Raw genomic sequence first — 13479 nt, 5'->3', positions numbered from 1 at the left:
TGCCATAATTTTCAATAACAGAAAGTCTAAACTGTCATTTTCGAAACTCTCGATCTCGGTTTCTTGATCCTTCAGGTTTTAAATGAGAAGTGAACCACCTCTTCTTTTATCGTTCACTTTAGCACTGAGGAGTCTAAATTGTTTTGGGGTAGAGCCAACTGGAACGAATTCGTCGATCTTCTCATCTATAACCCATGTCTCGGTGAGAAAAAAAATAAACATCAAACGATTTAATGAGAATTTTTTCGGAGAGATCTGACATTCCATAGACAACAGATGACGTATTGCTTTTTTTCTACTTTAATCAGCTTTTTTTTAAATTTTCAATCGCGCTCTTGCATCTTCACTAGGTCTGAACTGTCGGTACGCCATTCTTTTGAACAGCTATGGTATTCACTCCCTTATTTTTGCAATGGTCACTCGCTATTTAACAATTGACTCCAGTATTACATTTACCGACATACAAATGTCTCCTAGACGTAAGTTTTTCAGTTGCCAATAAACCATTGCTGGGATTCCATGTTTCTTATTTAACTTGGTTCATTCTTACCTGCTTTGGTTGACCAATTGTTTCGCCAATTTTCTTCTTTTTTGGTATCATCTGACGTGAATGCAGATCTGCAAATCTTGCTTAGATTTGCTGCAGACTTCCGCCGTATGGTCTCACTGAAAGTTGGCTGCTTCTCTGCATCACCTTGCTTTTTATCTTTCTCAAACACTTAATCATTTTCTATTTGTTTTTGTTTGATTTCCTCGACATCGTTTGCTAGACTTTCAAGCTTCGCCAGTCACATGTTGATGCTTTCGAGAATATCACAGAAGTTGCCGTTGAACAACTCGCTGATGACGGGGGCACATTTCATACAAGACCATGACAGAAGTCCATTCTTAGACGATTCAGATGCTGGTGACATAACTCCAATACTTGATCCGCCATGTTGAGCATCTTTACCAAAATATGATGATTTACTAAGGCTCGCTTAAGGTCTCTGAAGAACTTCGCTACCACACTTCAACGATATATCGTAGGATGTAATAAAAAGAAAATGAGGACAACTAAGCGTCTCAAGCTTTCTTTAAACCACTGGGAGTCAACTCGTGGTCATCAGAAAATTTGACAAGCTTCAAGGAATCTAATGCTATCAAAATTATCAGCTCTGAGGCTTTTCGGTAGTGTAAACAAAAGAACGATGAGTTCTTCGATTTGAAATACTAGTTAATCGGTTGACATCCGCTGAAAATTCAAAATCACGAGTCGTTTCAGTGCCAGGTGCATACAACCGGATCTCTAACGTCCCTTCGTAGACAAGGGCTACCCAGTTTGAAAATTTATCCGGTTCGTCGAAACATAACACATCTGTTTAATAAGTTAATTTGGGACGAATAAAGTTTTTCAGCAAAAAATATATACGAAGTCAAGGCTAGTACATATATTTTCAAGGCTAGTACTAAATTACTATTAGCAGCAGTAATTCTAAACACTAAAAGCAACTACGATTAAGGTAGTTTGATAAAGATTACTGTAAAGATAGTAAAAAAAAATAATTCAAGAAGTAGCAACCAAGCAGATAAATCATGGGCCGACAGTTTTCCTTGAACCCTAATATTTCCCGTTCTAAAAGACAGGTCCTGGGCAAAATCGAACTCAGTACATTTGCCGTCCCAGGCATTTTTGTAACCTCCAGACTAAGTGTGCCGGAGACGCTACAAAAGTTGAGACGCAAAAATACGTAAAATTGGAGCAGAGTTAAATTTGGAAAGTCATTTATTCGAGTTGTAATCAATAGGGAAGCTCAAGCTGAAATTTTTTTACTTTTTTAAGCTGCCTCAATTTAGTTTTACTGAGAAAAAACAAACTTCTGAAGTTTCCGTCAGCGCTTCCTGGCAACAACGGTTTTGTTTTCAGAAAATAGCAGAGAATATTAGAAAAGTTATTTTGAAATAACTTTTTTCTCTTGTTTCTCTGTCTTCATTTTTAAACCACTCCTGTAGAAGACAAAGAATTTAATTCTCATTGTTTTACACAATCAAACATCTTAACATGAGGCACCAGCCAGAACAAATGAGAGATCAGCTAAAGAACCCAGCTGGGAGGACAATTGAAGTAAATATGATTAAATTATTCTCATCATACGCGGCATCAAAAACGTACTAAAAACTGAAACAAAAAATTGCATTTTTAAAATTTTGTTAAGAAAATGGTCGGAACTGTCTGTGCTTCTTGTCTTGATGAATTTTGCCTTTGATTGGTTCATTTAATTCTCATATTTATAAGTCAATTGGTTCAGTGTTAAAACTTAAAACTTTGACCAAAATTTTCCTATAATTTTTTTTCATGAGTATTGGTCGCCAGTTGTTTTGTGGGTCAGTGCAGGTGGTAGATGTTACCATTTTTCTCACTTCTTAAAAAAATAATCCAATAAAGGAATTCGTCAAAGAAGATGCAAGAAGTCAATACCATCCGCTGTTAATATTGTCATACATAATAAGTAAAATTACGCTCTGTAAAAATCACTCTGTTGGAAAGTTTTGTCAATTCTACCCGTCTGTAATTCTTGAACAAAACTAAGTTTTTTATTCTACCGGTAGTTTTTAAGTGGCTAGGCAGATTTAATATTAATGAATTGCAACATAATCTTAATGAATTGTAAACCTAATGATTGAGTAACAGTTTTTGTGATCTTATTCGATTAGCGTGGCACGTTTTGTTAAAATTGGCGTGACAAAAAAATATATCTTAAGTTTTCTATTGTCAAAATCATTGTAGGGTTTCTTAATTGAAGGTGCATTTCTTTGTTTCCATTTACTGTTTCAAATAATAGATTTTTATGCTATTGGTGGAGTAAATCATGAAGGATGCTACGATATAAAGAACTCGCAAATTTTAATTTAAACTGACAATCGACAATTAGCAACAAACGACACTTTTTGAAGGTAAACTCAGTCGGAAAACTGATTCATATATACATTACCACAAAAATCGAGTGCAAGGCCACCAGAGCAAGCGGTCGCTTCTTGTCAATGCTTTGTAACGAATCGTCGACTGTTCAAAACTGTCGTTCTACCGAAATTAACGATCTTTTTGTTGCAAAATTTAGATGCACAGCTTTGAAACAAGATGATTGAATCATCTATTGGAATGAAATTCGCTTTTTATAAGTCTTATTTGGCTATTCAATTCATAGTTGTCCGGGAGGTTTTTGAGAGCTGAAAAAGTCCTGTGAATGACATAAAGATTTAAATTGTCAAAATCAAAACGCATTCATTGTAAGGCTTAGAATCTTACCTTTTTATCTTTTTTGCTCGACTTAACACGAAATTTAGAAACAAGTGGTTCAGCTACAAGTTGTAATTTTGTTCAATTTACTGAAACAGTTCATGAACTGTCGGGTATATTTTGACCTTTAGCAAAGACATGTTTTTAATAGCTTGTTAAGTCGATGAAAAGTTTTCTTGGGACTCAGGTAAGATCCTTAGCTTTACAATGAGTAATTTTGTTGCCAAAAACTTAACTTTTGTGCTGTTTACTAAGAATTTCTTAGCTCTCTGTAAACCCCTCAATTTTTTTCCATTTTTTAATTTTGTCTAGCCTTCTAAAACTTAGAATATTCATGATAGTATAATGCATTTTCTAAATATAAATATGTAATTAGCTAAACTCATCGACTCTCTTCAAAAATAGCGATTTGAACAATACAGAACATTTATCAAAACAAGACTGCTCGTATTGCGTGTTTGATTTTCAGCATCATATTATAGAACGAGCACTTTATTTAGGCTCATTTCACGGCTACCAAAAAATCAGATAAGTATAGTGCTGAGCGCGATCCTTCTGAGATTACAAAGATCAAGGGATCGAACCCGAGAGGAACATTCTTTTGTCAATTGGTCTGAATAAAAAACACCCCCGAATGTTCCCCACTTTTATTCGAAAGTCGTAACAAAATAACACTTGAGAAAGATGTCATTTGATGGACCAGCTGGGCCAAAAACTATCGGTAGTTTAAAATTACCGTTCACTAAAATTTTTTGTTACCAAAACATAACATCAAATAATAGGCCATACAAAGTTGAAAACAAAAAAAACTCCTTGTCGACAATGAATGTTTACGAAGCGTGTTTAACCCTTTGCATTGTTGCTTCATCCTTCACTCATTTCTCGTTAGCTAGCGGTGATCTCAAGCGAAGCGTAATAAACGGATATGACGCCCCCAAGCGAGGTTTCTTTGTCCAATTACGAATGTACCCTGGAGGAACTTGTGGAGGCACTCTTATTAAGGACAATTGGGTGGTGACTGCGGCACATTGTCTAGCCACAGCTAGTTAGTAATCGACTATATTCAATTGGTTTCTTAGTATGTTTATACTTTTGAAACCCTGACATAGTTTCAAAGAGAAGTTTGATTATGGAAGGTCTAAACATAACAAAGAGAGCCGATACAAAATGATCCATAATGACTTAAGCAAATGAATCCTAAGATAAAAAACGAATTCAAAAAAAATATTTATTAATTACGTTTTTTGTTCCAAATACCTTGATCTTTAAATATATAAAGCTCAACAAATATCACTCATTACTTGATTTTAATTTCAGAGATTGCAGTAGCAGAGATTGGAGACTTCACCCAGAAACAGCCGAAGCTCCGAACTGCACTTGGCACTATGTTTATTCACGAAGGGTAAGGCATCACCCGATTCAGGGACACTGGAAACTGAGAGACACCTGAAAACGGATCTGTAGATCCAATGGTGATCTCCCAAGCAGTAATAAATTTACTAAAATCAAATTTGGTGTACTTTTTAAAAAAAATTTCTACCTGAATTTTTTTAAATGATCATTATTATAATGAATGAATGGAGAAAAGCCGCTTGGTAAAGTGATTGATTGAACATCAATTAACTTCAAAAAGTTTTGAATATGAAAGGAACTATGTTATTCTTGTTCTTTTTTTTCTGATATTTTTTCCCATCAACTCCAGTACCCGAATACTTTCTTCATTCATCGGGTTATGCACCCTGCACCTATTGCCACTGTAACAATGTAAACTTTTAATAATAGTTCTAGGGTTTGAAAATCTTGCCCTGTTTACCCTTATGCAGCTGGAAATTAGAAAAGAAATAACTTAAACTATTTTAATGTTATTTAAAAGATAATTATTTCTTTATTTGTCTTTTTGCCAACAAAACTGAGAAACTGTTTTAGCTATCAAATTGATATGACTGGAAATGGACCCGAAGTAAGGTCAAGGGCACACGATATAGCTCTTTTGAAGATTAGCTCAAGCGTACCCAAACAAGACGTCCTGCCTTTGTGTGGAGACCGAAGTCCTCGACATTCTAAACTAGTGGCAATAGGGATGGGCCTGAACGAAACGTGGACGAATTGGGATGAAATAGTAGAAAGGTTTGAGAACGGGGCTGCTGTTATTCCTGAAGTTTTGCAAGAGGTGGAATTGAAGGAAAATGAGGATTGCTTTGATCGATTGCCAGGTAATTTTAAAGCATTTGTATTGAGCATACATTAACTAGCGTGCCCACCGACTATCTACAAGGATTACTCGCGATGTTTTCCTCAATTATATGATAAAGTTTTTTTTTGAAGCTAACGTTCGATGGGTCTAAACAATGAAAATCTGCAAGTATTATTTAATGAATTGAGTCTAGAATATTACTCTTAGTAGCCATGATATTTTGTGCGCCATTGCAGTACGATGAGTGATCAAGTCTTAACTGAGAAGTTTTCAGTTGTAAATCTAACCGATGCCAGATTTTATGCATCTCCTTTTGTTTTGGCAGGGTTAATGGGCAACCCAGAAAATCAAATTTGCTGCACAAATTCCGAGAAAAAAACTGCGTGCAACGGTGACAGCGGTGGGCCATTGGTTTTTGTGGACAGCAACAATAAGGCCATATGTTTGTATGGCCTGACGAGTTATGGCCCACTCGGATGTAACAAAGGACTTTCAGTTTTCACAAGAGTTTCGAAGTATCAGCAATGGATCACGTCAACTGTAGCAGAAAACTCGTGAAATAAAACTTTTTGCATTTGTTTGAAACATCCCTGATTGTATATTTCACCGAAATTATCTTTAATATCAAAAAAGATTCCAACCGAAGGTTTGAATTTTAACAAAGCAATTAAATTTTAACACACTGTTTTCTAAGTTTTTACTTACATTTGAATACAGAAGCCAAATGATGAATGAGTTTTAATATCTCGATAGAATTAAAAACTTGAAAGTAGTTTGCTGAAACTGAAACGATTTTTTTTTCAAACTATATGACATGAATTATAATGTTAGGATTGTTTAAGTTGAAAGCCAGTACTTGTATTTGTTGAATTATGCAATCAAGAATGAATTTAAATGCAAGAAGGAATTATAATATTGCAAAGATGTTACATTAAAATTTGATGCAACATTAATTGGACTGGGATAAAAATAATAATTTGGTGCTTAAATAGATAACATGCTCACTAAATTTTTGGCTCAGGTTTTTCTGAGTAACTGAGTGAAGTTGGTTGTTTCTTATCTCAGAAAAAGTCAACTAATGTTTTTGCTCGAGGTAATTTTTTTTGCTCCAGATTTTATAGATTTTTTATGTTACAGTTTTTGCTTTTTTCAAAACTTAATCAATGAAGTTTTTTTTGCTGTAGCGTAAAAATATTGGTACGCTGAAAAAACTAGTTGGAGCATATTTGTCATTCAAACTTCACAATGAGTACTGTCAAAAACTATGCATATTTGAAACGAAAATGAAAAATTTTGAACGTTGAGGGTCAAAGAACTCAGTATTTGTCTTCGTACATTTACCCTTGCGATAAGCAAGGGTATTGCAATCGGGTACTAGAATTTTCCCCCGTAAACGCCTGGGAAGGCAAAGGTCCTGGGTTCGAAACCTGCCTGACTAGGACATGTTTTTTTTTCAAACGGAAAAATTCCGTTTCACAAAATTTCGGCCTATTGTTTGTCTGCTTGATTTGTCGGCTATGTTGCCAGAGCTAGGAAACGTTTATTTTTGGTGCAAACAAATTTCACAGTAGTTTCTTAAGTGTCTTAACAATTTTGAAATTCCGGTCGAATCGAAATTTTCTTTTAACATTGGTTGTAATTTAACCAACTCGATTTGGTAAAATTGTTTTTTTTTTCTTTTTCGACTTGATCGAAGCAAGGGTGTTCAATCGTGTACTAGAATTTTTGCCGTAAACAACTTTATCCTCAAAATGACTGAAATTTGTGGTCATCTCCAAATTCATATCTATTTGTACCCAAGTTGCACGTCTAACAGCTGTAATTCAACAGCTGGCTTCAACGACTGAATTTGAAAATTGTTTAACAGCTGAAAATTATCTTAGATGTAATTTTTTGCCGCTTTTATTGATTTCGACCCAAGTTTTGTCGGTTTACTTCCCGGGTGATTAATTCTGTAATTTTTGATAGATTTTTCCAGTACTTTTTTTGTCATTTTCTTGAGGGTAAATTTTGTTCATGGTTTACTAGTTTTTTGATTGAAATGTTTTTTTATCCTTTTCATCTATTGGTTATCAGAAAAAAATAGATAAAGTTAAGCCCGAAGTAATTGATTTCTTCAAAATTTGCAATAAAGTTTTTCTTGAGTTTTTTTACTACAATTTTTTCAACAAAATTTGTTCAAGTTTTTCAAATTTATTTCAGACTATATTTGGTCTTTTGGAGCTTTATTGTGTATTTCAAGTGGTGCGAAGCTCAGCTTCGCCTCTGAGTTTTTTTTTACTTAATAGCCTCCTATTTCTTCATTTGATGGCAGAGAACAATTTTTCTGCGCGTGTGTGTTCTGAGTGAAGGGGTCTCAAAATGTTTTTTTTTCAGTTCTCGGTTTAGTTGTTTCCGAATTATGTATACCACCTTGATATAGCTTTTTTTAATACTTTCTGGGCAAAACATGTATATTTTTCAATAAGATTTCGCCGAACAATTTTCAGTTAATTGGCTGTCGTCTTTGATTCTGTTCCCGATTTTTGTTTTCCTAATATTTTGTTTGCTACAATTTTCCGATATTTATTACGGGATTTTCAAGGCTTTGAGTTAAAATTTAAATCTAATTTTCATATCCATTTTTCTTGTTGTTTCTTCTACGGTTAATTTGATTTTCATTTTTGTTTTTCTAGCTGTTTCTTCTACGGTCTTTGATAGTTCCCGAGTGTCTTGCTGTTTTAATCCTATACTTGTTGTATCACAAGTGGTGCGAAATGCAGCCGCGCCTCTGTGTAAAATATTCAACTCTTAGGCTCTAAAGTAGCCAGTAGCAAACTAGTTGGTCAAAAAAAGGCGTCATTAGTACCGAGATGTATCGCTTTTTATTTAAAATGCGTTAAACTAACGGAAAGTAAGGTGGAATAAAAAGGAGGAAAAACCCCGATAAAGTGTCGTAAACCTCTAGATCTTCAAATGTTCTTGCTCTTTCTATTATTGTGAGGTAAAACCCTTTTATGCTATGAGAACTCTAAATCATAATTTTCATCGCGTTTTTTCGTGTTGGTATAGTTAAAATTTTCAATTCTCTGGTTACCGCATGAATAATTTTATTCGATAAAAGAGCAGCAATTTTCATCTATAAGCTAAATACCGTAAAAATTGAGATACATCTAATCATACATCGAAAAATTTTTCAAATTGGCTTCTTTTTAATGAAAGTCATACACTGCAAAGTAAAGCTATGTTAAATTTCCAAGTAGTAGCTTGAGGTATACCGCATCCATTATAATTTGTTGTATTGAAAAATTTAATTTCTAAAAACTGTCAATTGCTTGCATTGGCGTTGGAAATGAGTGAAGTTTTCGAAAACTCAGGAAAAATTATATGAAAAAAAAATGCGGTTCAAGAAAAAAAAGTTATTTTTAAAAAATGCGAAGTACTTTTTTGAGTTCATATTTTTAAAATTTTTTTTGTTTTTGTTTGCTTCTCTGGAATATATATATGCTTTGATTTTCTGGTGAATACTACGTAAAGCCATTGCGAAAAAAACGCCAAAAGATGTTTTCAACTGGTCACAGCAGAGAATTGAACAGTTGGCAAGTTTCCTTTTCCTCTAGATAAAGCGACGTACTTAGATTTGAATGAGATAATGTAGTGATGTAACCTGTTTTGTATAGAATTTGGCGAATACGGGACAAAAACCAATTGGGGATAATGTGCTTAATTTTTCGCAAAAATATCTCTGCTACACGTTGTTTTCTGGGCACCTGCCTAGGCCTAGGAGCTCGAAGTAACAATGACTAGAATATGTTGCTTTTTTATTCAAAAACTAGCTATTAGTTAGCAGCTTATTATCCTTTTGTTCCACATCGAAAAAAAATCTAAACATTTTGGCTTTCGCTTTTTTCTGAAATTTTGAAAATTTTATATGAACTACTATGCACTGGTTAATGTTTGTTTCTGAATTCAACTTAAATTGCTTTAAAATCAAAAATTGCTGTAACATTTTTTAAAAACCAATTTGTGAAACATGAATAACCCAAAATTGGAAATAAAAGCATTAATGGGTTCTATAGGTTGATCAAATTCCTAGAAGCTGTATAATGGTTACGCAAAAAGGATGGGCTGGAAAACAATTTATGGTTAACTGGGATAAAACTTTGGAAAATTACATTATCACTTCTTCTGCATTTTTTGATGTTCCACAAAGGATAAAATTGGAGTAAGATAAAAGTTGTTTTGACCAACGAAAAGAGAACATCATAATCTTAAAGTTTGTTCCTTCAAAGCCGTCAATAGCCAAATGTTTCAACTAAACAAAATTTGGGCCCATACTTTTTTCTCCGAAAACCAATCTTTTTTCGGCTTTTTTATGTTAATCAAAAATTGCGCCAAAACTACCGAGTCACTGACTTATCTCAAAATGGTCTCTTACTTAACTCATCGAGTCATAAAAAGGGTGTAATCTCTATCCAAAAAATTTGCACAGACGCTTAAAAATTGTTTTTCACATAAAAAATGAATGTTTTTTTTTAGTAAAATAGTTATGTTTTATCTATCAAACAAAAATAAGAAATTTGTTTATTTTAAGTTTTTTACTTTTCATAAACTTTGTTAAGCTATATGAGAGACCCACTTTGATATAATTTTGTCATTTATTGAATAAGTAGTTATGGCGTAATTTTTAGTTCAGTAAAAAAGTCAAAAATGATTCTTTTTTGGGGTATAGTTTTGGGCCCGACTTTTTCAAAACAATTTGCACCTAACTATTTCGGTTAAAACTTTATGCAAAACTGCGAGAAGGTAATGTTTTGCCAAAAGTTAGGTTTCCTATGCAAACTATTCATTCAACGAAATTTTGAAATATTTCAGAATAATTCGTAGAGCGGATTAAATTACTAACTATTTCAAGCTTATTCATAGAGCAAATCGCTTTGCAAAAAGTTAGAACTTTCAAAAGCAGGTTAATCAAGCAATGATATTGGGAAACATTTCAAGTTGATTCTTAGAACGAACCAGTTTGCAATAAGTCCAAGTTTTTTTATGCAACTATTCGCCCCATGAAATTTCAATGTTTCAACGTATTGCATAAAGCAAATCGGTTAAGAAAACCGAAATTTTCTATTTAAGGCATTCAAGAGATGAAACATTGAATTATTCCGAGTTGTTTAATAAAGCAAATCAGTTCACAAAAATTTGAGTTTTTCTGAATTAGTTTGAAATTTTCCAAAACTTTTCGTAGACGGCATCATTTGCAAAAAGTTAAAGCTTTTTGAATCAAGCTAAACCAGCTATGAATTGTCTCAAGTTCATGCATGAACCGAATCAGTTTGCGGATAGCTTAAGTTTTTCTATTCAAATCAATCAAACAATGAAGCTTGAATTTTCCATAGACCAAAATGCTTGTCAAAATTTTCAATTTTCTCATTTGAAAGTAAGAAACTTTGAAAGATATCAGGTTGTTTCTTGAAGTGAATCAGTCCACAAAAAATAAATTCTTCTGAAGTACTTTGAAATATTTCAAGTTATTTCGTAGACTGAATCGTTTTGCAAAAAACAAGTTTTTCGAACCAAGGCTCCTAAGCTATGAATTATTTTAGGTTATTTCACTGAATGATTCCGTTCGCAAAATTACTATGTTTTAAATAAATTATTCTAGCTAGGAAACTAAAAAAACTTTTAACTTATTGCATTGCACGAATCGTTTTGCTAAGAGTTAGTTTTACATTTTCAAAGCATGGGTATTGATGCTTTCAGTTGATTCTTTTCAGACTGAAAGGAAACTGTAGACGCAAAATTTGAGACAAAAATTAGGCATGTACTATCTAGTCTTAAAGTTGGATCGAGTTCAACTTGCTGAAAAAGTTTCGTATTCCATACTTAAGAATGTTTAGAGGATCTGCTGCGTCAATTTGATTGTAAAAGAAAACATCTAGAATATGTGACTAAAGCGTGGCATCAACTTTTTGGTCATCCATTTAAAATTTAAGACTAGCCTTAAAAAAGCAGAGAAAAGGTGCTATGAAATTTCCAAAAGCTAGATCGTGATTGTAGCAAAAGTGCCACTAAATAAGTGAACACTTTGATCTTTCAATGAACACTTTTATTTGCGAGTTAGCTTAGAAAAAAGAAGGTTCGGAATAACACACTTAGCTGAACGCTAGTGTAATCACCATGTTTTATAGTTATTCAAGAAAAAACTAAAAATTCTTAATGCAACAGACGCAAACAGGTATTCAACACGCAAAACCCAAAAATCGAAGACATGGAAAAGATGAAAACTGTCGATGACTCATTAAAAAGATTGTGTGGCGAATCCTCAGTGTTCATTTGTCAAACCTATTTGCAAGGGTTGAGATGATTCACCGAGAGCTTTTTTTGCGCTCGTACAACTTCAAACGCAAGCGCTCACGAATTGCTTTCCGAGTCCTCATTTCAACACAATTCTTGCAAGTGCAATTGAAGCTGGAAGTTTAATGGTATGTCTATCTCACGTAATGTCCTACATATTTATCGCAGAACTGCATAAATAGCTGTATTGTTCTAAATCTACCGATTTGTAGTTTTGATAAGTTTTATTACTCACATCATGACTACCATTATAGACATGGCTTTTAGTCTTCGAAAACAAATAACTCTTAATTAGTTATCTAAAGCAGGGTTATCAAAAAGCAGGGTTATCAAAAACTCTTCGATGTTTTTATTATACTTCAGCTAGTCTTGTCTTTCATTTTGTTCTTTTTACTTTTTTCAATAGCGCTGTTGCAAAGAAAATGAACATAACGAATTTAGAATTCGACAGTTTTCTTCTTTTGCATGTAGAAATAGCTAAATTTGGAAACTGATTTAGAAAAGAGAACTGTTCTCAAAACATTCTATGTTTTTGCAGCAACCGAACTCTGGTTTCGCACATTTACGCTAACATCCGGTTGAAAAATTAAACAAGAAAAAAACTTGTGAAGTCAAAATAAGCTCATTTTTTCTCATACGGACAAAAACAACAACCCAGCAACCGTGGACCCTAATTATAAAATCCGACCTTAGCTTCAAACTCAATTCACTTGCTTTCGTTTTAGGTTTTACAAGCAACCTGGTTCTAGTCGAGCTGTATAGTGTGTAATCGTTTTGCTACTATTTATAGTCATTTGATACAATTAATACCATGCTATCAAATTTTTACTATGAATTTTCGCTTTGTTACTTTATCGTTGTAGCATTCGCCCAAATACTACACAGCGACGGAGCGTAGAAAATGTACCTATTAACGACTGGTAGGCGTCAGTTACCTTAATTCTACTCGTTTTTCACCGTCTCGACCTTGCCAGTTGATTTTCTGGTCTGTTTTGGGGCTAAGTAAAAAGTTACTATTTTTAGGCTATCAGTCAAACGACTTTTGATCAGCTTTCGTATACATGCCAACACAACCACATAGCTGAGTCTCGGATCCTAAGACTACGTGATTGCTATTAAAAACACGGCTCGAATACCCTATTTTAATATGATTTTGGTGACAGTTCTATATTAAATCCATTGGAGATGGATTGACCCTTTCCTCTTCCTAGCTACTCATATTCTAAAATATCAAACAATACATGTGTTTATTCAAAGTTCTATGGCATCAGAGTAGCTAAAAAGTTAAGCTACTATAGTCTTTCACCATATATCAGTCTCTGGGGGACCAAGCCTCCGCTTCCGTGTTCTCCTTGTAATAACGTCGTTATTACTCTCAATTCGTGGCACGGGAGGGTACTGCTCTCCACCACTTCCCCACCGAAGCCTCCTTTCCCACTATCGTCTTCCGCTAAGGGTCTTATCGTGCGTGGTTGTCACGATAAGAGGCTTCCTTTTTATGTGTTCTCCTGCGACTGTTTTCTACTCTATTGGTGTTGTTCCGTTTTCCTCAACTTTTTCGGTCAAAATGGCCGTTTTTCGTATTTCTGAGAAATATCCGTTCGTCAATCGAAATTTTGAAAATAGAAAATTCTAGAATATTTCGACCCTTCTTTCAAGCACTTTTTCGTTGTTA

At 33.9% G+C, this 13479-nt stretch overlaps 1 protein-coding gene across 1 annotated transcript; it reads left to right on the top strand.

The window, feature by feature from the left end:
* Positions 1 to 4240: 4240 nt before the first annotated feature.
* On the top strand, positions 4241 to 6029 carry LOC134853497 (chymotrypsin-like elastase family member 2A). The gene is made up of 4 exons (XM_063869496.1): positions 4241 to 4322; positions 4595 to 4679; positions 5204 to 5490; positions 5797 to 6029. Exons 1-4 carry the CDS (start codon positions 4241 to 4243, stop codon positions 6027 to 6029), a joined length of 687 nt encoding a protein of 228 aa, XP_063725566.1.
* The last annotated feature ends 7450 nt before the right edge of the window (positions 6030 to 13479 follow it).

This window comes from Symsagittifera roscoffensis, chromosome 8 (genome assembly GCF_963678635.1).
Source record: "Symsagittifera roscoffensis chromosome 8, txSymRosc1.1, whole genome shotgun sequence".
NCBI lineage: Eukaryota > Metazoa > Xenacoelomorpha > Acoela > Convolutidae > Symsagittifera > Symsagittifera roscoffensis.
Note: the sequence above shows the minus strand (reverse complement) of the source record. Positions and strands in the feature narration are given on the sequence as shown.